Source organism: Stylophora pistillata, chromosome 5 (genome assembly GCF_964205215.1).
Source record: "Stylophora pistillata chromosome 5, jaStyPist1.2, whole genome shotgun sequence".
Lineage (NCBI taxonomy): Eukaryota > Metazoa > Cnidaria > Anthozoa > Scleractinia > Pocilloporidae > Stylophora > Stylophora pistillata.
The window spans coordinates 20,369,980-20,397,095 of NC_142523.1; the positions used below are offsets into that span (position 1 = coordinate 20,369,980).

Sequence of the window (27,116 nt, forward strand, 5' to 3'; positions counted from 1 at the left end):
AAGTGTACAACACCATTCTATCTGAGAATTCAGAATTAGAAGCTATGAAAAAATAACAAGGCATATTCAGTAGTCTCATTTTTTTAAACAGTGACTTGTGTGTGTCCACCAACTGACACTGTCTCACCTAAGAGACTAAGTGCAAAACCAATGTTCTAGGTGATTATATATTATCTAACAGTAAGGTTACAAATTATATCATCAAGCAATGTAAAGAAGAACAGTTGGCAGAGTTTAATGTTCAAAAGATAATGTATTGCGTAGCATAGGTACTTACTATACATCTGGGGTAATGGGGTAAAGGAAATACCAAGCTGTGAGGTTAGCATCATCAATGAAGTCTAGTGATGCTAAGGGGGGGGGGGGGGTAAGACAGCTATCAAGTTTCTTGTCAAACTGCCCTATACAAAAACCTCCTACTTACAATTCTCTTGTAAATGAAATTAAGAGGATTGATGTGGGAAAGGTCTCTTCCATTTAAAGAAGAAGAATTCTCTACAGACATTGATGATGAGAATATTAATGGGTGCTTTAGAGACTTAATAGAGTATTTGCCCCGACTAGCAAAATTTTATTTGAACATGTAGGGGAAACGCAAAGGTGCATTAAAATGGTTTGGAGAAAATGATCTTCTGAACTTTCGGGCAATACAAAAATGATCTATCTGGTTTTCGGTGATGTAATCGGGGGAGCGCAGCGTGGCTTTGTGGATCCTTCTGTGAGGGAAGATACTCCCACCAATCACCGGGTCGTTGTTGGCGCAAAGGTCTGCAAATAGCTCGCCATTTTCATTCATCTCTCCTAATCCGTGATTTCCCATAACAAGTTCATACCCCTTATTATCCCTTCTATCTTGGCGTTGAGATCTCCCATGAGAATGGTAACTTCCTCTCCTCCCTGCCATGCGATGAGACTCTGCAATGCGTTATAAAACTCCTCCTTGGCTGATTCATCGGCTTCATTGGTTGGTGCGTAGCATTGGATAATTCTAGCATTAATTCTGCCATGCGATGTCTTGAAAAGGGCAGTGATAAGTCAAGAGTCGATCGGTTCCCAGCTAATAAGTGTCCTGATGGCTTGCTTGGAGATTATGAGAGCAACTCCTTGTGTGTGGGGTGCACTTGGATCTTCATGGCCTGAGTAGAGCACTGTCTCTCCTGTGCTGAGTTTGCACTTACCAGCTTGTATCCAGCGGACGTCACTGAGACCGAGGATCTCCAGGTTGTAATTCCTCATTTCCTCTGCAATGGATGATGTTTTTCCGGTTTGGTACATGGACCTGACATTCCACGTACCGATTCTGATGGTGTGTCTTGGAGAAAGAAGGCTAGTCAGCCGCCGAGGGTTCTTCTGGCTTTTCCTCTGCCGCGTCATTCTCCCGGAAGGGCCTTCTCCTGCCAAGATGTCTGTAAACGTGTTTCTGTTTGTCGATGTTTCTGTAATCGTAGCATATCCACTTGGCAGGTGATTGGCCTACCAAGCTTCACCAGTGCCCTGTTAGCCGGCATTACCCGTTTCCACCTCCCACGACGAGGACGTAGGGTTGGACTTGTAGGAGGCGATGATGATAAATGCGATAATAAAATATTGACAAACATTCTTATAAAGTAAATAATAATAACCTATAAATGGATAGACATCATGATCTTTTAATGTTTTCAAAGACCACGGCTTATCGGCCTTCAAAATATTGTTATCTCTGTTAATCAATTTAAGTATATACACCCACTGTTTATTTCTGTTTCAGAATTGCAGTGTCTCCGATTATTTTTTTTATTATTATAATTATTATTATTATTGTCATTATTATCATTATTATTTTATTTTTCGTTTTATGTATTTTTCAAAGCAAAATGCTTCCTTGGTTTTTTTGTCATTATTTTTTTGACTTTTCAAGACGAAAATCGCGTGAATGTTCAAATATAAGCTGTTAGTTGACTAACTCTAAGCAAAGATGATGGGCAAACAAGCGTGGGGTGAAGGTAAACCCTTTAACTCCCAAGGTCTGATTGTTAACTCTCTCTCCTCTAAGTGCTGCATACAGGGGTGGGGTGAGGGGAAGGTAAACCCTTTAGCTCCGAAGGTCTGATTGTTAACTCTCCCCTCTAAGGTGGGGTGGGGGAAGGTAAACCCTTTATTTCCGAAGGTCTGATTGTTAACTCTCTCCTCTAAGTGCTACATATTTCTTTGTTAAGTAGATACAATAGTTTGATATTAGATTGAGATAACAACTTCGAGTTTCTACGTGATAAGTTTGAGTATTCTCATTACCTGTTTCCTGGATAATGTATGCATATTGTAGGGAGAATTTACGTAGTAATTACTTCTGGGGGTTAAAAGTTAACCATTCTGTTTTCCCCTTGGTTAAAGTTTTTAAAAGGAATAAGTACATTAAAAGCAATAATAATAACAACAGTTCGTGGTTGGTATGACACGGCGTTTCGTCTTCACAAAGACTCTCTTCAAATAATTTCCGAAATTCAAAGCGTCGCGCACAGAGTCTCGTTTGCAAACATTTGTTGATACCTTGAACTTTGTAAAAATGACTGTACTCTTATGAAGTAAAGACCAAATGACAGATATAAAGAGCAAATTAAATAAAAGTTCCGTTTATTTAATGGTAAACACCACAGCGTACACTATTGAGTTATGGATGAAGGCGGGAGGTTGCTAAGTAGGAAAGAGGCGTAAGAGATGCGCGAGGCGATAGCGGAGAGCGACTGTAGCTTCTTGAGTGCTTAGCAGACTTCCTAATCTTCCACAGTACCTGTCGCGGGCCCTAGAGGGCGTCCAGAAACGCACACTTTCCATAGCTTTTCCGAACCTTGCATATGTAGCTGCGCTAGCTGCGTCTCGGATCGCCACGCCTGCGGATAAGCGCGAAGAAGCTTGCAAGAAGCTTATACGTACCCTGACACCGTCAAGCCCTGTTTTCAATTTTTTCAAAAGCCGCCTCGCTCAACCAAGTAATAAATACAATCTCAGGTCCTCTTCTACTAGTTATGTGAAAAGCAGAAAAACTGACCGTTTTGGAAAGTTTGAAATGAACAAGTTTGCCACTTATTTAAAGCAAAATGTATAAAAACCCATTCTTGATTATTGTATTTTGTAAGCTTACTTCTATGTATACAATTTGCTGACTATACCTGTAATTCAGATTCTCTGCAAGGGGTATAAATAAACAAACAAACAAACTGAGGCGTTTACCTTTTTTTTCAATATAACATTGATACATTGTAGCAAAATAGTTTTCTTTTATTTAACGTATCTTACGTGACCAGAAAAAACAAGCGCGTGTGGAAAAATAGTCTTTGCATTTGCTCATGTCAGCAGTGTACACCCATGGGCAAATGTTGGACGCTGAATTGACCAAATAGAGTGCGCACTTTACTTTAATTATGTTATAATTAAGAATTGTTTCATGCTTAGCGTGCGTCTATCGAGTTATGGATGCACGCGGGGAGTTTTGAGAGCACTCAAGAAGCGTAAGAGTTGCTTGAGGCGCAGCCGAGAGCAACTCTAGCTTCTTGAGGGCCCTCCAAACTTCCCAAGTGCATCTATAACTCGATATACGCACAGCTAAAAGTATGAAACAATTCTTTTATAACATACGAAAACAATTTGGGCGCTGAATGACGCTTTTGTAATGTTTTTTCAAATGAAAGTTGCTCGAAAATGTTGGCGTCTCCGATTGTTTTGTTGGTTTTCTAGTTAAATAGTTTTCGGTAGAGTTAACAAATGTAACCAAAAAAACGCCATTAACAAAGACGTTTACATTTAAAAGTCGCCACAGACCCATTTTGTAGTCTTTTTTGTTCTTGCTGAATGTCTTTCAGCTAAAATCTTCTCCAGCTCCTATTCCGATAAATTTGTGTTTCGTATTCTTAGTGCCTGTTGGCTTGACTACTTTCGGGAAGGTCGAAAGTCAAATAAAAGTTTGGTTGGTCTTCTATTTATAAACATCACTTTCCAAAACTTTAACTTAAGGAACTCACACGATGGAAATTTTGCAGCTATTTTGAAACTGCACACGTCATTTTATTGAGCACGGCCGTGCGTACATAAGGATTTTGTTCATGTTGACGCAATAGGAATTAGATAGGACTAGCGCGCGCGCTATGTTATAATTAACAATTATTCCACGAGCGCGCGTTAGATATGGGATGATAGATAGCCAACGAGGCGCATAGCGCTGAGTTGGCTATAATCACCTCATATCCAACAAGCGCGAGTGGAATAATTCCTTTATTAAAAAAAAACGCCCCCAAGATATTGGACAAATCTTCTCGACTTTATTTTGTAAGAAGAAACCGGATGTTACAATTTACAGATATTAGATTATGGTATATTGGCTCATATACCATAGTGGCTAAGCCAATAAAAATTCTTAAATTGCATTATCCAATGATCCAGTTTTTAATAATTAACAATTATTCCATGAGCGCGCATTGGATAGGAGATGATAGATAGCCAACGAGGCGCGTAGCGCCTCGTTGGCTACAATCATCTCGTATCCAACAAGCGCGAGTGGAATAATTGTTTTGTTAAAAAAAGGCCCCCCAAGATGTTAGACAAATCTTCTCGACTTTATTTTGTAAGAAGAAACCTGATGTTACAATGTACATATATTAGAATATGGTATATTGGCTCATATACCATAATGGCTAAGCCAATAAAAAGTCTTGAATTGCATTATCCAATGATCTAGTTTTTAATAATAATCTTTATGTAGCTATGTTTGTAATGTTCCGTTGCTGTCAATGCTGTGCAGTCAGTTCTGCGCGTTGCAATTAAAACGGCAAAGGCATAACCAATTTGTTGCTTTGGTATGTAGGTCATGTTGTGGTTATGTCCCTAGTATAGATGTATACGAACCTTCAAATGGAAAACAGTAATTGAAGTTTTGAAATAAAACGTTGAACCAAGAGAAGGGATGACTTTTATTCCTGGGCCACTCATCATTAGGTATCACAATCTAACTGATATGAATTGAAAAGAAATACTAATAATGTGCGAATCGACTTTACAAATCCTCCGATATTTGGACAATTGGCTATTTGTGTTTGTAATAGGGCTATTTGCCGACCAATCTGGGAACAATTGGTTCAAAAAAAAAAGTTCTTAAGACAGGCTCAATTGGACGAGGCTGTAAGCCAACTCCAATTTGCTTGTCTGAGGAGTTTTTTGAAAATTGTACGGCATGTGGTCCTCTTACTCACTGATCGTATAGCCAGTCTGTTGTAATTGGGCATTGCTCAGTCATGCTTAAACTCTTTAATTTTTAAAACTGTACAATTAAAGATTAAAATTTGAATTTGAATAAAATTGATCAACGATTATCTATAAAAACTTGCGACAAAACGTTGCTTGATAACATTGTAAAATTTAATAAACCATAAAAACCTATAGAAAGCTAAAATCGGCGACGTTTCGACGTTGACATAACGTCATTATCAAGTCAAGAATGTATAAAAATAAATTCTATGAATACTAAAAACGAACAATAAGAAAAAATAATTTGCGGGTTAAACAAAAAGTTTAGCACGTATGGAGTCCGTTTGCACGTTAAGATTAGGTTTGAATTTCTTAATATAAAGCATTTCAAACACTTAACAATCAAATTTGCTTTGACACTTTCTTAGAATCTTAAAATGAGTATCATTCAAACGATCCCTCCTACCATGCGCTTCATGCAAATGCTTGCCAATTGCCGAATTTTTGTGTTCAGCGACACGTTGAAAAAGGTGTCGGGCCGTATAGCCGACATAATCTGCATCGCACAGATTACATACAAAATGATAAACAACGCATCGCTGATTAACAATTGATGGCTTGGGCTCTTTAGGTTTTAGGTCTTGTTCTAATTTCTTGCTTACAAAAACTGGCTGCAAAACGAGGCGAATCTTATTATTGAGATCACACAGCTGTCTCCGAACAGAATTAGCTGAAACCTGATCTTTGAATGGTACATTAATTCTGACTATGTTGTTCTCGTCAGCATTTCTCTCTGCTGTGCCTACAGAAGGTTTACGAGAAAAATAATTGGAAATAACAGAATTTATAAGACTACAGGAGTAATCAAGACGGCTAAAAAGGCGGCGCAATTTGGCGTATTCTTCATTAAAAGCCTCCATTGTGCAGGATAGCTCATAAGCGTGATGTAACATTGTCTTTAATAAAGAGTCTTTATAGCGTTTGTCAGTATGACTGTGGAAATGCAAAAGCAAGCCAATATTAGTTGGCTTTCTATAGACTTGAGTTTCAAGTCTTGTTCCATTCGTGGTGATATCAACGCCGATGAAAGGAATCCTATAATCAACAGGAAGCTCCATCGTGAGCATTAAACTATGATGTAAGCCATTCAGGATAGTTAGAAACTTAGTGGCAGCATCAGTATTTGACATTCTTACAAGGGTATCATCAAGGTATCTTCTGTACAAATGAGGCATCAAGCCATCACATGTGGGCTTCTCTTCGAGGTGGCACATGAAGACGTTCGCCATTAGGGCGCCAAGGGGGGAGCCCATAGCTACTCCATCCATTTGCTCATACAACTGACCATCAAACGGAAAAAGTTGATTGGTTGTGGCAATTTTTAGCAACTTATATTATTATTATTATTACTTACTGTTACTATCATTATTATTATGCAGTATACACGTTTATTATTATTATCATTATTATTATTATTATTATTATTATTATTATCCAGACTCCAGATGAAGCAGATAACAATGCTGCAAAGTCCCAGGAAATGGCTAAGAAATGTGAGGCCCTGAAAGCATCTCAATTAAGGGTAAAGAACATGTTAACACCGAACTCGCTTAAAGTGAAAGAACAAGCATCAGAAAGAGGTGCTTCCAGTTGGCTCACTGTCATCCCATTAAACGACCCAGGATACGATCTCAATAAAGAAGAATTTAGGGATGCCCTTAAGCTCAGATATAATTGGGAATTCTCTGACATCCCAAAGCGGTGCGTCTGTGGTGACATCTTTGACGTGGACCATGCGATGACCGGCAGAAATGGCGAATTTGTGATACTACGCCACAATGAGATCAGAGACCTGGAGGCGGAACTTCTTAGCACCGTATGTAAAGATGTGGAAATCGAGCCTCCCCTGCAGCAGATTACGGGAGAAGTTTTGAATAATGGGACCAATCCTTCCCAAGATGCTCGTTTTGATATTCTAGCGAGAGGTTTTTAGGAGCCACAAAAGTCTCCAACCTTTGATTTCCGGGTAATCCACCCTTACGCTGACTCTTATCGTGAGAAGACATCTGAGCAAGTCTTTAAACAGCACGAAAACGAGAAGACACGAAAGTATGCCAGTAGAGTATTGGAAATAGAGCAAGGATCCTTCACGCCCCTGATCTTTAGTACCACCGGAGGATGGGCAATGAATGCAAAATTTACCATAAACGCTTAGCTAAACTCATATCCATTAAGAAATGTGAAACATATTGTACCACTATGTCCTGGATTAGAGCCAAAATCTCTTTTGCGCTCTTACGATGCGCCCTCTTATGCTTAAGAGGTACAAGAAAGAAGAGAACAACAGTTGAGACATTCGATGCAAATTTTTTAATTGACAATGCTATGGCAAATATAGGCTAGACATTCTTAAAATTTGTTTTCACAGTTTTTTAGGGTAAGAGTATCATTTCCCTATATTTTTTTTAATGTAATTTACTCTTTTAAGGGTAACTTCGATGCACGTTGTTTTGAAACTCTTGTAATACGAACTAGTAGTTACCTTCGCGATTTTTATATGTAGGTCGTTTTTGTTATAAAATTTAGTTTGGACCTGATAAGAGTCGGATCCTAGAGAACCGAAAAAAAAAATATTATTATTACTATTATGTAGGAGATATGACAATGTATACTCTTCCATTTTCTTTCTAAAACAGGTATCTGTTTCAAGGAAATTTCCGTCTTGTATTTCATGTTAAAAAAGTTGTTAAAAGGTGTGGTAACTGACGTTATAAACTAAGCTAGTAACCAGGAACATTCGAGCACTGCAAGTTGTGTGATGTGGCGTTTGTGATAATTCGTATAGTGTATATGTAATGAGATTTTTCCTAATATAAGAGCCTGCAATCCTCGTGATCGTAGTTTTTGCCGCCATGTTTTTTAGTATGAGATTTGGTGATTAAAGCCTAATTCTTCTGGCAAAAGTCTTCTTTAGTCTACAACAAAAGGGTTGACATTGTGTATTATCATCAGTATATAATAAATGTTGAATCGCATAAAATATACAATGTGAAGGTGTAGTCTGATCGTCCGGGTGAGTGTAGTCCTGAGAAGGACTGTTGTCAGTGGTAGTGACTGACGTTTCGACAACCTGTGCGGAAGTCATCATCAGAGTCAAGTGAATGATTGTTGTCAGTAGAATGTTCTTATTCCAGTTCGTGTGAAATGATCGGTTGGTTTTGCCGTGATGTTATTGGCTGTAAGACTCAAGTGACGTAAGTCGGTCGTGATTGGTGTGTTTCGATCTGTCGGTAAAGTTAAGTTGTTCTTTTTCGGTCGTTTGTGATGTTTATGTCGTGAATGAGTCGTTTGTATGAAGCGGGTAGTTGTTGACATCTGTTTAGGGGAGTCTGTTCTAAGTTAGTAAACCAGCTTTCCAGAGTCAGTCGTTGAAAATAGTCAGTGCTGTAGGTTAGGCATTGCGCAGAGTCCCAGTCAATGTTGTGGTTGGTAAGTCGATGGTGTTCAGCAATGTGATTGCTGACGTCACCTTTCCTCGTCGCCCGTCTGTGTTCAGTCAGTCTTGTTGTGAGGTTTCTGCCAGTCTCACCGATGTAGGAGGCTTGGCAGTCGGAACAATTGATCTTATAAATCGTTCCCTGTCTGTTCCTCGGTTCGTCTTTGTCTTTAACGTTGGTTAGTAACTGACGTAGTGTGGTGATGGGTTTGTGGGCGACGCGGATATTGAAGGGTAGTAAGATGCGCGAGATGTTTTCAGACATGCCTTTTTATGTACGGTATGGTTGCTGTAGTCGTAGGGGTTGCGGTGTCGTTTGTTTCGGTAGTGGTAGTGGGTCGGTGAGTGTTTCGTCGGATGAAGTCGTTGTTGTAGTTGTTCTTCGCAAAAACACGGTGAAGGTATTTGTTCTCGTCGGATAAGCTGTCTGTCGAGTCGCATACCAATTGTGCGTGTCGTGTTAGAGTTCTTATAGTTGTGGCTTTGTGTGATGTAGGGTTGTAGGATGACTTGTCTAGTGATCTGTCGGTGTGTGTCGGTTTCCTGTAAACTGTCGTCCGTAATGAGTTGTCGTTGTGGCTTACCAGGCAGTCTAGAAAAGGAAGTTTGCCATTTTCTTCGACTTCTCTGGTAAACTGTATGTCACTGTTTTGTTCATTATGGTGACGGTGGAATGCGTCAATTTCGTTGTGTCGAACGGCGGTGAAGGTGTCGTCAACGTAACGTAACCAAAGCGGTATCGTTTGTCGGCAAGTCGAAAGGGCGCGTTCCTCGATGTTCTGCATCACAATTTCTGCTATAACAACAGAAACTGGAGACCCCATGGCAGTGCCGTGTAACTGTTTGTAGTGTTTACCGTTGAACTGAAAGTAAGTAGACGTTAGGCAAATGTTTAGCAAGTCCATAATGTCGTCTTTCGGTAGCGGTAGTGGGTCGGTAGATTGTCGGATTGCAGTCTCAGTGCATTGTAATGCCAATTGAAGTGGAATACTTGTGAACAGTGATTTCACATCAAATGACACTAGTTTGTAGTCGTCAGGTATCTGAACAGTCTTGGTAGCGTTAATGAAGTCTTCAGTGGATTGTAGTTTATGTCTGGATTTGTCGGTTAGCGGTTGTAGTATTGTCGTCAGGTACTTGGATAGTTGGTATATGGGAGAGCCACAGAAAGAAACAATAGGTCGCATCGGGAAACCAGGTTTGTGTAGTTTTGGCAAACCGTAGAGTTTCAAAGACAAAGACGAACCGAGGAACAGACAGGGAACGATTTATAAGATCAATTGTTCCGACTGCCAAGCCTCCTACATCGGTGAGACTGGCAGAAACCTCACAACAAGACTGACTGAACACAGACGGGCGACGAGGAAATGTGATGTCAGCAATCACATTGCTGAACACCATCGACTTACCAACCACAACATTGACTGGGACTCTGCGCAATGCCTAACCTACAGCACTGACTATTTTCAACGACTGACTCTGGAAAGCTGGTTTACTAACTTAGAACAGACTCCCCTAAACAGATGTCAACAACTACCCGCTCCATACAACGACTCATTCACGACATAAACATCACAAACGACCGAAAAAGAACGACTTAACTTTACCGACAGATCGAAACACACCAATCACGACCGACTTACGTCACTTGAGTCTTACAGCCAATAACATCACGGCAAAACCAACCGATCATTTCACACGAACTGGAATAAGAACATTCTACTGACAACAATCATTCACTTGACTCCGATGATGACTTCCGCACTGGTTGTCGAAACGTCAGTCACTACCACCGACAACAGTCCTTCTCAGGACCACACTAACCCGGACGATCAGACTACACCTTCACATGTTACCCCCGGGTTCAAACCATTTACTTCAAAATATACAATAACAGATCATCAAGATAAAGCGATAGAAAGGTATTCTGGAGAAAGGCTCAGCTCTAGCCACTTACTTAAACTTTTAGCAGCATAAATAACATTATCAAAAGTCAACTAAACCTAACTAAAGCTAAACTTTGTTCACTTAACTTACCCAGAGTAAAAGAATGACATAATTGGGCCACTTCTCCAGCATAAGCCCATTAATTTGTACTAGCTACTTCCACCATGCTATTCGACCAACTGAAAACATTTGAAATCTGTAGCTCGACGAACCTACTAAAGACGTAAATATCTATTTAGCTTGAGACTTTGATAGTCTTTTTTTACATTTCATCCTCGTTAGGTAGATGATCAACATACATGAACCACTTCTAAGCCAAGAAAAGCCTTTTACAGCAAACATGGCCGCTAGAAATATTTCATCACGTGACTTAAGTTTTGTACCGTGACCGAAGTGCATGTGTGAACAACACGCACGCGAGCCTGCTGAAAAGTGTACAGAGAAATAATTGATTTATCTGTGCAAAAAGAAAATTATAATAAAGTTGTAAAAGAATTTACTCTGAAAGTTTAACTGTGTGACCGCACGGTTAGAATAAATTTACCAGAAAGGCACGGTTAGTATTGAGAACATTCAAACGCTTGTTCCCGAGACGTCGAAAGGTCTGAGACTGCAGAGATGAAATCAGAAGGAAAAGCTGCCTTGGTACTTGGAATATCTCCCTTAGGCCAACTTCCGCAAAAGGAATCATCCGAATGGGGTCAGACAATGATAAAAAGTGGTTATGTCAACTAACAACAATAAAGACTAATCAGCTTAATATACCACCCATCTAATTAAGGCAATGGAATAGACAGATTGATTGCTAAAGAGCAGTCAGTCAGTAGCTGTGTATAAAAAAAGTGATATAAAAATAAGTGGGTTAATATTGCATTAGAAATATGCTACGTCTGCTTGGAAAGCGAGGATAAGCTGGGATAGAGAAATACACAAATAAGAACGAGCACGGCGCAACTGGATTTTCTTAATTCTTACCCTTTGATGCTAAATGTCATCTTAGTTTATGGTCTCCTTCAAATCTACAATTAGATTTGCTCACACTAATATTCTTCTACTTTTGTCTCTTTTGTTCTTTAAGACTTTTTCTGCGTGTTTGGCTTTCTCTCCCGGAAAGTTTTCTACTCCGAACTGGCAATTTTGTAGCAATGGAGTAAACAAAACGGGTTTAGCTTACATAAGTTTAATGAAGCATTTACAGAGTCTTTTACAACAAGTTAATTATCTTTAGTAGGGTCAATATTGATGGTGGCTTAAGAGATATCAATATCTATTTATTTGTCCTCCATAACGGTCACTTTGAGTTCTTAACAATAACTTTGCATTGAGACGAACAAACCAATAGCATTTTTCTTCTGTACATTGCACTTACGAAAATTAGGATATATTACTTATATTTAGAAAACACACAACTTCATTGAGCATGTCTGAGTTGGTTAGTCATAAAAATTATCTAAACAGCGATGCCTTTTTTTGATATCCTTTTGTCTCTCTCACTCTACAGTCGATAACAGAAAAAGCACCCGCGGGTGCAACAAGTGAATAAACGCTAAACTAAAAAGTGTTAAAGTGAAGTAAATAAGCAAGTTTTCTTTCAAGGAAACTTTAACTTACCCTCCATTTACAAACTATAAAAATGATTATCATTACTAACAAAGCATTATAATTGTAAGATGCACATTACATCTTAAAATAAAGAGCTACAAAAAGGTAACCCTGAGGTTCTCAAAGTCTAGGCCACAAACTATTACTGAGTAATATACGACTACAACATTGGAGATTCAGCAATTCTGGTATCATGTCTCAGTCCTGCACAAGAGGAGTTGCTTCGGATGACTCCTCGTCCTCTTCATTTCCGGTTTGGTCTGTATCAACGGCCGTTAGTTGATAACCATTACTCTCTTGCACACCAACCTCTTCATCACAAAGGTCTACAGCATCACCTTTGTCCTCCATATGTTTTCCAATATCGTCTTGTTCATCCTCTGTGTTCTCAAGTTGGCAAGTCTTAGGTTCTTTACCTCCTGTCATCTTTACAGACTGTACTGCTGCAGCATCTTGATTATCAGCATTGGTTTCAGGTTTCCCTGTTCCACCTTCTTCGACATCTGGAGGAGAAGCGGAATCAACATGGCCTTCTTCCTCAATCAGGGGAGGGTATTCGAAAGAATCGACATCTTCTTTCTCGATTACGGGAGGGAATTGTGAGGCATCAGGTTTGTTCACTTCAGTGGCAAGGGGATGTGCTTCAGAGTCGGGATCTTCTTTTTCAATCACAGGAGGGCATACTGTGGCTTCCAAGCCTTCTTCCCCAATCATGGGGGAGCATGCTGAGTTGCTGGAATCTTCCTCCTCAATCATGAGAGAGCATGTTGAACAATCAGGATTTTCCTCGTAAGTCACAAAGAGGCATGCCAGAGTACGTCGACCGTTATCATCCATCACCGAAGAAGATGGCAAAGGATCGATATCTTCTTCCTCAATCACAAGAGGGCACTCAGGATCGTCAATAGCTTTTTCCTCAAGCCCAAGAGGGCACTCGGAGTCCCCAAAATCTTCCTCCTCGTTCTCGCTGAGGTATGGTAAAGTATCACTCTCGTTAAGGTACGCTGAGACATCAATATCTTTTTCATCACTCTGAAAAGAATGTGCTGCCCCACCTTCTTCTCCTACTTTGATTCCCAGAGGGAAAGCTCTAGCACTATATTCTATTGCAGCCACAAACGGATGCGCAGTAGCGCCGTGTTCACTCCCTTTACGGTCGGGATCTGCTGCAGCCGCTCCTTTGTCTGCTACGTTAACTCTGAAGGGGAAAGCTGTTACACTGCCGTCTATTGCAACCACAAAAGGATGCACCGTAGCACCGTGTTTACCCACTTCCCGGTCGGGATTTGCTGCAGCTGCTCCTTCGTCTCCTACGCTAATTCTGAGAGGGAAAGCTGTAGCGCCATCGTCTATTTCAACCACAAAAGGATGTGCAGTAGCACCGTGTTCACCCACCTCACGGTTGGGATTTGCTGCACCTGCTCGTTGCTCATCCGGTCCTGTATCTTCTTGATTTCCATCAGCTCCACGATCATCAATAAACTTGTACTTATCGTGATCATACTTGTCCATGTCCACGATATCCACATATGTCTGTGATAAAGATTAGAAGGTTATCAGGAATTACTTAGTTAGTTAATGAAGTCAACCATGGAGCCAGGAACAATCCAAAAACGAATCATTTAATAGATAATGAGAATTGCAAAGACAGGAACTGATTTACGTGCATAAATCGATAAAGAAACAAAAGCAGGTAAGGTCGACCTCCCCGTCCAAATTTCCTAAAGTATCTCTTCAATAGGTGTTCCATACTCGCCATCAATTAACAAATAAGGAAGCCTTGACTATGCTCTGGTCTTTTGTAAAGAAAGCGGCCCGAGAAATCTAGGAGAAAACGCGAGACGTAGTCGAGTGTTGTTTCTAGCTAATTCTTTAAAATTTGCTTTATAATGAAGTCTCCGACAAATTCCCAACCTATTACCTACTATTTTCAAAACAAACTCTAATTTTCGAACCAAATTAAAGTGTTGTTGCTATGTTCTATACTCCCACTAAACGTGTTACAATGAGCCAATCGGATTCTGTGCGGGAATGATTCAAGTAATTCGATTGGTTAAATAAGACTTCAGCCATCAAAAATGTCAAATCATCACAGTTCCCAATCTGTAAGAGTTCACAAACTTAAAACGTTCAGCAATTCGAATCTAAAAACATTTTCTATTCTTGATACAGAATCTGAAAGTGAAAGGCACTGTGAAATCAGCCCGAATCGTGTCTCATAAAAACATGCAAGTTTTTTGAAATAGCAATTAGCAAACAAACTGCCCGAGGCGTATGTTTTATGAATGAAGGACTGCCAAATTCTTAGGAACTCGAAGATCGCTCGGGATGACAGCGTTGTAACATACGGCTGTTGCAACTCATGTAGCCTTCCACTCAACGTATTGGAAAGGACATTAGAGTGAGCCCTTAGCTGTTCTCTCTGAGATTTCTGAGGGATGCCTCACTACGATGACCCGAAATCAACAGTTTCTTCGCACCATCATGATTTGTATGAATTTCAACAATTATGCTAGTTTGATTATATTTTCAAGTTTCATTATTTCTTTTTGTTCTGTTATGTTTATTAAAACGAAAATATATAAACTATACAAGTGTTGCCTGTCTTTCCGTTTTATTACCGTATAAAGGTTCACAACCTGACTCAGCGCGAAAACATTCAAGCTGTCCTTTTCGTTTTCTTTTTGACAATTTTTGTCTCCTATCAAGTACTGATAACGTTAATTACAGCGCTTGGCTTGTTTACAAACCCTTGTTTGGTTCTTCTGTAGCTACCTGCCGGGTTATTTGTTCCGAAACTTCGCTTTCAATTAACGAAAAATAAATAAAAATAAATAAAAAGGTCTTTATTGTTTTTAAGTAGAGAGAAGTCTGGGAAAGGGTCGAAGTACAAATCGAACGATGGCGGACAGCTTTAGCTCAGCTCCGTGTTTAGTAATGTAACAGAATACGCTCTTTCAGCCATTGACAGAGCGCGTTATATCCAAGCTTTATTATAATATAATGAATGTTGATGAAATGACTTGTGATCTTAATACACTGTCCTGTACCTCGTGAAAAAATACAAATGATTTCGGAAAGGAGAAAAACTAGTCAAACATGCAAACACAAGACAACAAAGAGAAACAAATACCAAAATGCACAACGCAAAAAACCCAGAACCGACGACGTATTTTCTGAATAAGATTCTGTATGGCAAACCTTTGTTTTAAGATAGGTATCCATTGTTTTGCAGAGGTTCACAAAATGTGGCCGGGCAGCAGTTTGATATTTCCAGCAGCTTAACATCACCGCGTATCTATAGGAAAAACAATGAAATTTTCTTACCGTAAGAGTTGCGTAACCACAACTAGCTACAATTATACCTGAAATGCTAAGTTTACCAAAAGAAAAATCGCCTGATCTACCTTGTTACATTGCAGTTCAAATGGAGCTTGGATCAAAAAACCCAACTTATTCTAAATTTGTCTCATCAACCTAGAACTGACTAAAGTGGGTGATGTCAATCTCATTTTTAAAATGTCTTTTTTTTGTTTTGTTTTTTGCTTTGTTTTTGTATTGTTTTGTTCTGTTTTGTTTTGCTTTGTTCTGTTTTTGTTTTTTTTTTGGTTTTGTTTTGTTTTGACTTTGTTTTGCTTTTGTTTAGTTTCGTTTAATCATTTTTGTTTTGTTTTTTGTTTTTTTTTAATTGATAGCGCAAATTTGTTTGGAAGGCTATTTATTCAGTATGAACAGATTTTAAAGTTCACGAAGTATTTACATCATTATCATCACCATTATCGCATTTTTCATCATCTGATAACATTAATGCAAGCTACAACAAACCCGACCACGCTAGCTATCGCATCTCACTTTATTTATGTAACGTTATATTTCTTTTGTACAATCCATGTTCAGTATTATATAGAAGAAGCCAAACTTACAAACTGTCGTCGATATGTTCAGGCTTTGCCAAACGGTAACCTTGATAGATTTTTCTCATTATCGCGGTTTCAGACCATCCTTCGTATGGAATGCCTCCTGTGGACAAATAAAAGAGCATGACTGTTTTGTTGTAATCAGTTTCATCTCAATTGGCACGATCGGAATGATTTCAAAGTTGAAACGATAGTTATCGAAAAATATTCCTGTTTACATCAAATAAAAGATAGAAGAAGAAAGGTTTTCAAACAATGTAATAAAAAAGTTTATTGATCGGCGAGATTGAGTATTGCCATTACTTCTCTATCATACAATGCTTCTGCAGCTGCTCGTGGTATAACCTTTCAGCTAGCAATTGTGCAAGCAATTTCGGCGAGTATATTTTCTGAAAGTAAACTAACAAATAACTGAACTGAGTACCGATTGTGAAGATTTCAAACAGGACTATGCCATAAGACCACCTGTGGAATAAATAGAGGGATGACAACTCATGTCAACTAGGGTAGAAAAATCATCTTTAATTCAGACACTTCAAATGTTTTAGAATATGTTTATCAAGATATAAACAAAGCCTTAAAGATAAAAAAAATCCATATATATCTATTTGATCATCCATTTATCTTTTCATCTCTTTTTTCTCATAATCAGGTTTTAAGAGATGACACCAAAAATCAGACAAATTCACAAATCACCGGCAACAGTCAAAAAATTGAGTTGGCTCATATTCTAGTATTAGGTAGGCCTATAGGTAAAACAAACCAAGACATAGGTAGTTTGTTGAAAACAAATTTTTTTTCGAGAAAATTGATAAAACTCAGTTTACGCATAATTAGCATCATTCGAACGCCGAATTTAGCCCATTTTTAGAGGCCTCGTTTGTACTTGTGAAAGCAGTGGAAAACTTACTTATTCAACAGGCTTTTAAAAAAAATGTCTCTCCTATGTTTTCACAAAAAAGTAGAATCACCATTTAAATTTGAAATAAAATACGGATTTTTCTATCTGTTTACTTAAGTGCCTTGTGAAAAGTAGGGTAGCTTCAAAAAACTATTTTCATATGTGCTAAGTGAAATAAACTTTTATTATTTGAATCTCTTTTTGCGGATGACTGTGGCTACAATCCAAAAGACAGAAAAGGGGATAGGCGAATACTACCTTTGCTGTCGTGTGACGAGGAAATAGCAGGGCATTTGGCTCATTTTTCATTCACTGGTGTGTTCACCGAATTTCACTTGGTATTGAGTACAGCAGCTGTTTTCCAAAGACCCAACCATGTTGATACATGGACGATATGCCCACTTCATCGCTCAAGATTTGGTCTTGGATGGACTCGAGGGGTAAATACTAAATGCAGAGTGCCAGCAGATATTTCCGGCCATAAAGCGAAGAAGCTTCCCAAAGCAGACAGAGGGTTAAGGAAAGAGGATTCTCAGTTAATTTTCACGAATCAGGGTATCTTATTCCGGTTGGTTCAGGTAATTATCCTATTTCCTTGCGATCGAATTTAACTCCTGTTTTATTATTGTTGTACTTCTTGATAGCATGCGCACCGAAAATCAATTTTGAATGTTTTTCAACAGTTAACAATTGCGTCACCAACTTGTATTCATTCAGTACACTCCGCCCTTGTAGACACGCCGTGCAGTTAGCTTGTATCAGCCAGGCGAGGGGAGTTGTATTACCATTAGTCATGGTAAAAATTCAAATAAAATAATTTAATTGGTCGTCTATTATTTAGTTATGTTCTAATTCATTTGTATTTCAGTTCTATTTTTCATATCTTAGTAGTTTTGCTTTGAAAACATTACAGATTATGCATTGTATGTAGATATGTCTCTGGTTGTTAGTTTGTCGTCGCCTAGAGACAAACTGAACATGTATTTAGAATCAAGAGATGTCAGTTCCATTCGACATGTACTTTCTACTCCGTAGAATGAAGCCTCGGAGTGCACTAAGCGTTACAATACCAATAAAAGATGGCGTATGATCACCGCTTGCCTCGATGAACTAGCCCTCAGACACCCTGATGAAGTACTTGATTGTTTAGCAAGATCGAGATTTAAAGGCGTGGATGATAGTCTTGACTACACTTTGCTTGAAGCTCTTTGTGTGCGTTATAAGAATGCAAATCACTGATCCAACAGGCGACAAGTGCTGTCCATTCTGGTAGGTAAAAGAGGTTTCAATGATCTGAAAAAATGGATACCAGACCTGACGCGGTACAGAGTTAACATTGGTCGACATCATTGACTACTCTATGGCACGCCTGGAAATATTTACTGGCACTCTGCATTTAGCACTTCCCCCTCGCGTTTATCCAAGACCAAGTCTTGAGCGATGAAGTGGGCATATTGTCCATGTATCAACATCGTTGGGTCCTTGCAAAACAGCTGCTGTATTCAATATCAAATCATATTCGATGAACACACCAGTGAATGAAAAATTAGCCAAATGCCCTGCTATTTCTTTGTCACACGACAGCAAAGGTACTATTCGCCTTTTCCCGTTTCTGTCTTTTGGATTGTAGCCACAATCATCCATAACAAGAGATTCAAATGAACAACAAATTTCCATTCTTCAAAATATTTGAATTAAGTTCTCTACTTGTTGCCTTTTATCAGATGAAATTAACTGTGACGTTACGTTTTATTGGTAATTGCCTACAAATAGTAACAAGTTTAAACAAAAATATGAATTTTATCCGAACACAAAACCTCTCATTCCTCCTATTTGGATTTCATATAAAAAATCTCCAGCAACTTTTCGAGTTAAGAGATTTCAAACCACCTGCTTTAAGGAATATAGATCTAACAATTGCATGACATAAGTCACGAAGTGATAACAATGTCTACTCATTGCTATAAAACGAATGCTTTGGGAGAAAATCAAAACAACTTCTATCGTATTGCAAGTACTTTGAAGACGATATTTATACCATTCAAGCATTCATTATTCCCACTGACTGCAAATGTTAAACAAATCGGTCTTTTCTTTTACGTCACCGACTCCGCCGAAAAGCAAAATTCCTCTGAATTTAAACCCCTCGTATGCATAGCAGTACAAAAATACCAGAAAAACAACTAACAGATTTCACACTAACCCAGAATTAGTGTGAAATCTGATTTCAGATCTGAAAGCTCTGAAAGAAAACTCAGTTTAATTCCATTTGTCTACAATTTGATGATTGAATGTCCTAGAAAGAATTACGAAAATTATCCCTAAAGGGCTTTTGATCAGAGAAATTTAGAGACCTGGATTAAAATTTAACCCTGGGTTAGTGCTAATCGGCCTTTGAACAACTGGACCCTGATCAATAAAGCATTAATTACTCTACACCTTTTAATTCGTCAAGCAAGCCTCGTAAACAAGTTGATGATGCATATAATGACGATTGCAGTACGTACACATCACTTTTGGTTGACAGCCGTTCCACATGGCCGTAAAGAATCTCGGGTGCACTCCATTTGATTGGGATACATCCCTGGGTAAGTATTTAGAATAGTATAAGCATATGTCATTTAAAGACACTGGAAAGCAATTTCTGAAATATATTCCATAAAGATTTATACCCTTTTTTCATCAAAGATGCAAGGAGTCGCGATAAATGCAAGAGCAAAACACGCGTTTTTACACATTTCTTTATATAAAAATCACGTGCTCCTTTTTCTTTACATCTCCTGTGTTACTCTGCCCTTCTACATGTTTGAATTGGTATTCTTGCACTTAAAAGAACATCTGTGAGAACCTGCATTTGAAAGAACCGCCTCCCGGTTAGCTCAATTGGTTGAGTGCCGGACTGTTGAGCGGGAGGTCGAGGGTTCAAGCCCCGGCCGGACCAACACTCAGGGTCTTAAAAATAACTGAGGAGAATGTGCTACCTTTCTATAACATCAAGAAATGGATAGACATTCTAGTCTTGTCGGATAATGACGAATAAACTGTAGGTCCCGCCTCCTGCATCTGTTATTTAGTTAATTTGATTAGGCGGTGGACGTTAAAGAACCCAATCACGAGATTACTATGATGTGGCCTGGCCTGTTTAGTAGGAATTAGGGGGAGGGGGCATCTGTTAGACTCACCTTTATTTGATTGTAAACTACTTAGCAGTCTAGTAAAGTCTCTCGCACAGTGTTGTAATTATTATTATGTTTATTATTATTATGTTTATTATTATTATGTTTATTATTATTATGTTTATTATTATTATCTTTATGTGGCAGTTAAAACGTCTGGATGCCAGAAGCTATATACACGAATGCTGGGCGTCTAGGACGTGGCCAGCTAACATGTTTAGAATTTACATATGTACCCCAAAAAAACAAAAGAAAAACTAATACAAAATGATTAAAAAAAAAGAAACTTCTAAAAAAAAAAACAACCCTAGTGGCTAGTTCCTAATGTCTTAAAAACTCAACAAAATAACACATGGCTTAGATGAAGTCTTCAACTCATGACCTTCAAAGATCTTGCAATCTTGAGTGAACTGCTGACTACAGACTTCTGCACTCTACCTAACACTGCTGTACTCCTTTCTGATCCAACAAGCTCCCTGACGCTCTTCTTGAGGTCTTTCGAGTACCTTCCCAGGACATCGATGATTGTGTTGTACTGAATGATATTAAAACCCGGGTACTGTCTCTTGAGCTCTAGACGAAGCGGGGCGTACTTCATGATCTTCTCCTCGCCTTTGTGGTCCCGATTGTCTACTCATGGGCAGCTCATCTCCAGTAGTGTTATCGTCTTGCGCGCCTTGTCCACTATCCGACCGTCTATCCTGTTGGCCCTGACTTCCGTCTGGTTTGCAAAGACTGGAACATCCCAGTATGCCGTCACCTTCTCTCCCTCATAGACGGGTTTGGGTTGGATGGGTGAATACCATGGAGGTACCGTGTTAACAAGCCCATGATCCCTCAATAGCTCGAAAAAGAGGATCTTAAATGCTGCGTTGTGCCTAGTAAGGTACGCAGTCTGAGCAAGCGCACTACACCCTGCTAGCACATATGCCACACTCTCCTGTCCCTTTCCGCATAGTCTATGTAACAGCATCTGACTGCGATTACATAATGGGACAATTTCTGGTCACGCGTTGTTTACATAACATGAATTGTCACGTGCAGTATTTTTCCCGCCGTTTTGATGTATGTATTACTTTGGTCCTAAATAAATGGTTGAGTTAAACAACACAACACTTTACATGGTTGTCAGGAGCGGGATTTGAGACTAAAAGGTCCAAAACCCCACAAGAATCGAAGATAAACTCAAGACTAGCATCTAAGGACAAGAAATGAGCGACCTAGTTGGTTTCGAAACGCCGAAAATAGACTGGACTCCCGGACCCGACTTGCCACAACGACTACAGCGCTTTCGACAGAAATGCGAGTTGTTATTTGACGGCCCACTTAAAGCCCGTTCAACCGAACAAAGATGTAGATACGTACTGCTTTGGACCGGAGATTATGGTCTCGACCTATTCAACACATGGAATTTAAGCCAAGAAGCCGCAAACAAGCTCGATGAATATTGGAAGCGATTCGAGGAACACGTAAAACCACAGTCAAATCACATCCTTAACCGCTTTTATCTTCGAAACCTGAGACAAAACGGACGACCCCTCGATGATTTCTTGACAGAGGCTAAGCTGCTTATCCAAAACAGTGGCTACTCGTCCGAACTCCACGACGAATTGCTGCGAGACGCCCTCGTATTCGGCGCTGATTCTGACAACGTGCGAAAGAAATGTATCGCCGAAGGAAATGATCTCACGCTCAAGAAAGCCAGAGAAATCGCTCGTACTGATGAAGCTACGAAGCTACAACTACAAGCAATGTCAAACGAAACAGACATGCAGGTCAACTCACTACACCGACCCAGAGGGAATGCTAAGATTAGGCAGAAAAGTCAAAGAGACAACAAAGCCAACCGTAAACAAACACACGACAAAATTTGCAATCGATGCGGCAGCGAGCCACACACAAGCGATAAAAAGTGCCCTGCCAGTGGTGCTGAGTGCCACTATTGCCACAAACGCGGTCATTTCAGTAAGGTTTGCCAGAAAAGAAACCAAGTTCACGGAATACAGAACCATACAGCTAGCAAACAAGAAAACAGCTCCGAATCGAAGAATGGTGATATGTTTCTAGGATCACTTGAAATTGACAACGTAAACAACAACAACAACCGCAGAAAAGTTGAAATCACAGTCGACGTCACCGCCAAACCCTACCACAAGAAAACTACCCCGATAGCATGTAAAATAGATACAGGCGCTGAAACTAACGTGATATCGAAAACAAAGTTTGACAAGATTATCGCCTCTCCCAGTGATAAAGCACTTGGACCACCCCAGATTCTCACAGCCTATGGAGGCCAAAGGATTGAATGCATGGGTACCTGCCAGCTGTTTATCCACTACAAAGGCAAGATAAAGGAAGTACCCTTCACAGTAACCAATGTGCAGGGACCGGCCATGCTAGGATTAAAGACGTGCGAGGAACTAGGACTTGTTACGATCAATTGTAGCATTCAAGCAGATAGTAAACGTACAACTTCAGCTACTAAACCTCACGACAAACGTCCTCTTACGAAGGATAAACTTGTACAAGAATATAAGGACTGTTTTGAAGGCATAGGTACCTTCAAAATGACGCCATACCACATCACTTTAGACCCTGGAGCAGAGCCAGTTGTGCACCCACCTAGAGCAGTTCCTGTACACTTGCGTAAAATGTTCAAAGCTGAACTCGACAACATGGAGGAACTCGGAGTCATCGTACCTGTTAACGAACCCGCTGACTGGGTTAACAGCGTAGTACTTAGCGAAACCGTCAACGACAACGGAGAGATAACCAAGCTGAGAGTGTGTCTTGACCCACGAGACCTTAACAAATGTATAAAGCGAGAGCACTACCACATGAGAACAGTCGACGACGTGATTACTAAGCTACACAATGCAAAATATTTCAGTGTCATTGATGCGACAAAAGGGTACTGGCACGTACCGCTCGACAAAGAAAGCTCCCTGCTCACCACCTTTAACACGCCATTCGGACGATACAGGTTCACTCGGATGCCATTTGGACTAAATGTCTCACAAGACATTTTCCAAAGGGAACTCGACTCGTCCCTTGAAGGACTTACAGGAGTCACAGGTATTGCTGATGACAACTTTGTATACGGAAGGACAGAAGAAGAACATGATGAGAACGTCAGAAAGTTAATGGAGCGAGCACTAGTAAAAGGTGTTAAGTTCAACAAAGAGAAACTACAACTAAAGTGCAAGGAAGTTAGCTTCTTTGGCCACACCTGGTCGCCACAAGGCATCAAGCCCGACAACAAGAAGGTGTCTGCGATCCTCAACATGAAGCCCCCCGAGGACGTCAAAAGCTTACAGAGCTTCCTCGGTCTAACCAATTATCTGACAAGATACTCTGGACGCCTAGCCACCCTATCAGCACCTCTGAGAGATCTGACAAAGAAAGACACGGTCTACTCCTGGGGACCTGAGCACGACCAAGCCTTCACCGAAGTTAAGAAAGAAGTCTCGTCACTCGGCGTACTTAGTTACTTCGACCCGAACGCAGAAACCGTCATCGAAACTGACGCTTCACTGAAGGGATTAGGCGCTGTGTTACTACAAGACGGAAAGCCTGTATGCTATGCTTCTAAAGCCCTCACCGAAACTGAACAGCAATACAGCAACATTGAACGCGAAGCACTCGGCGTTGTTTGGGGACTTGAAAGGTTCCATTACTTCATCTACGGAGAATCCTGCACAATTCACACAGACCACAAGCCACTTGAAGCAATCTTCAAGAAGAAACTCAGCAACTGCCCTGCAAGATTACAGAGGTTTGTACTACGGGCACTGAAGTATGACGTTACCATAAAATATGTCAAAGGAGCTGAAGTACCAATTGCCGATGCCCTCTCGAGGGTATCACCACAACCAGCCCCGCTCAACGACGAATTCCCACAGCTGGACATCCACCAGATCACAAAGAACCTTCCAGCGTCACCGATAAAGCTTCAACAGATTCGCAACGAAATAGCCAGCGACCCAACGTTAAGCAAACTCCGCAACGTAATACATGAAGGATGGCCCGCAACCAGAGAGAAATGCCCTCAAGTACTCCATGACTACTGGAACTTCCGCGAGGAACTCACCATTGAGGACGGCCTCATCCTGAAGCAAGAGCGGATAGTTATGCCTACCACACTCAGGCATGATACTCTCAACACCATCCACCAAGGACATCTCGGACAGGAAAAGTGCCTTTTGCGAGCCAGATCAGCAGTATTTTGGCCAGGCATCACCAGAGATGTCACCAACCTAGTCCAAGAGTGTGCAACTTGCCAAGCATACCAAAGGAAGCAACAGAAACAACCAATTCTACAGCCTGAACCACCCTCCTATCCATGGCAGATGCTCAGCTCAGACTTATTCGAATTCAGAGGAAACCAGTACCTCCTGATATCCGACAAGTACAGCAAGTTTCCAATTGTCAGGAAGCTTACCAACACTACGTCCCGTGCTATCATCAACCACCTGAAAAGCATTTTCTCCGAACATGGGATACCCGAATGTCTTACTACAGACAATGGCCCTCAGTACGCATCACAGGAATTCTGCGACTTCATGGAAACCTATGGAGTAGAACATGTCACCAGTTCACCAATGTACCCTCAATCCAACGGCTGTGCGGAACGCATGGTTCAGACAGTAGAGAATATCCTCAAGAAATGTGACAACGAAGGAGAAGATCCTTATCTTGGATTGCTATCATACCGTACAACACCTATCAGCAGCAACCTAAAATCACCAGCTGAACTACTAAACAACCGCAAGCTAAGGACAACTCTACCAATGCCCAAGCGTGTAAGTGTCAGCGACAGCACCAGTAAGACTAAGGAAGAGCTGTATCAGCGACAAAAGTTACAAGCATTCTACTACGACAAAGCTGCTGGACCGACATTACAACCATTCCGACCAGCTCAGCCCATCAACATCTATGACCACCACACCAAGAGATGGGAACAAGGAACAGTCATCAGGCCTGCGAAAGAACCAAGATCCTACATTGTTAAGAACGATCGAACCGAAGGCATCTACCGTCGCACTCGATCACAGCTGAAGCCCAGACCCGAGGTAAAGGATAACAGTATCAAAGACCCACCATCATCTGATCCTGAGAGAGCAGCACCGCAGGACAGCCCAACTACCCCACCTCAGGACGGCCAAACCTATATGACAAGATCTGGACGTACCTCAAAACCCCCTAACAGACTAGATGTTTAGATACCTGAACATTTTCAACATTATGACATGAACATTGGCAATAGGCATGGACATGATCATCAGTTATTAATATCGTTATACATAATCGTTATAGGTTGTTTTGTTAAAGAGAGGGGGATGTAACAGTATCTGACTGCGATTACATAATGGGACAATTTCTGGTCACGCGTTGTTTACATAACATGAATTGTCACGTGCAGTATTTTTCCCGCCGTTTTGATGTATGTATTACTTTGGTCCTAAATAAATGGTTGAGTTAAACAACACAACACTTTACAGTCTACACCTCACATCCGAGTCACTGCCTGTCTTAGCTTTTCTGTTGGTGCTATAGGCCTTTGTCGGGAGGAGCTGTTGGTATAACTCCTCAAGTGCTGCTATTGTGTAAGTGGGAGCAGTTCTCCGTTCACACAATAGTGAGAAACAGCTCCTCTCGAGCTGATCGTCTTGCCACCGATTGGCCACTAACTTGCCTTGCAATCTCTGTTCTTCGATCCCCTGGCGACGCTTAGTGTACAAGGCTTTCTTGGCGAACACTCCGATCTTCTTCTTGTCAACCAGTTCCCCTTCCTCTGTCCGGCCAACTGGCTCTGGGTGCTCTAGTTCGAGCTCAGTCCCAAGCTCCCCTGCGAAAGCGCTCGCGTCCTTCAGCATAGAACGTCGCCCCTTATCGACAGCCCCCTCTTCAAACTCTCGTACCAGCTTTAACGTTGGGTCTGTATTTGCTCACAGTTTAACCGCGGCCTTGATCTTAACTTATACGCAGACTCCACCGACTTGAGTCCTCGTCCGCCTGAACTCCTAGGGATGTAAAGCTGGTCTGTGGATGCCAAGAAATGTCTCGCACCATTCTCTACCATAATTTTTCGCGTCTCCCGGTCAATTCTTTGACGGTCGGCGATTGGCCACACTTGGGTCCACATAAAATATCTCATGACAGGGAGCGCAAACTGGTTGGTTGCTAACACCTTGTAGTAGTCAGATAGGGGACTTGACCATACTACTGAGAGCCGCTTCAGATACTCTTTCTCGGCTTGTTCCAAAACCAGGCAGTCTTGTTGTTTAACGTTCTACTATGTTTATTATTATTATTATGTTTATTATTATTATGTTAAACGTTGTTTAACGTTCTATTATGTTTATTATCATTATGTTTATTATTATTATGTTTATTATTGTTATGTTTATTATTATTATGTTTATTATTATTATGTTTATTATTATAATTTGTTGTAGTTATTATTATTATTATTATTTATATTTTATTATTATTATTATTATTATTTATATTTTATTTTTATTATTATTATTTATATTTTATTATTATTATTATTATTATTACTATTTGTCAAATACGATTTTCTTATTCCCTGTGTTTACTCCTTTGGCACAGTGTACATTTTTTTTGTTTGTGTGAAAGTTTCGAAACGATCAGAATGGCATAACGGTATAAAAGAAAGTAAGGTTCGTCAGGATAGTTCACGTTTTGGTTTGGGTTTCAAAATAGAGGCCTAGTTGACGTCATTAACTGGCAGACGCTCATTTTTCGTTTTAGTTTTTTCACATTTGAATCTTTCATACCAACAGTCCCAAAACAAATTTCTCGTCTATGCCTCAGCCTTATACGTTAAGGAAGCTAAC

At 40.2% G+C, this 27,116-nt stretch overlaps 1 protein-coding gene and 2 pseudogenes across 1 annotated transcript in view; all 3 read right to left on the reverse strand.

Annotated features, from left to right (window-relative positions):
• Positions 1–5,525: 5,525 nt before the first annotated feature.
• Positions 5,526–6,503, reverse strand: LOC148730730 (uncharacterized; annotated as a pseudogene).
• A 5,650-nt stretch (positions 6,504–12,153) lies between these two features.
• Positions 12,154–27,116, reverse strand: part of LOC111340061 (uncharacterized) — a 45,483-nt gene continuing 30,520 nt past the window's right edge. Inside the window, exons 20-24 of the mRNA XM_088759541.1 lie at positions 19,585–19,661; positions 16,601–16,641; positions 16,183–16,279; positions 15,461–15,557; positions 12,154–13,792 (exon numbers count right to left, since the gene is read on the reverse strand). Coding sequence (XP_088615667.1) covers positions 12,458–13,792; positions 15,461–15,557; positions 16,183–16,279; positions 16,601–16,641; positions 19,585–19,661 — 1,647 coding nt within the window. The 3' untranslated portion in view covers positions 12,154–12,457. The remainder of the gene's footprint in view (positions 13,793–15,460; positions 15,558–16,182; positions 16,280–16,600; positions 16,642–19,584; positions 19,662–27,116) is intronic.
• Positions 20,504–27,054, reverse strand: LOC148730731 (uncharacterized; annotated as a pseudogene).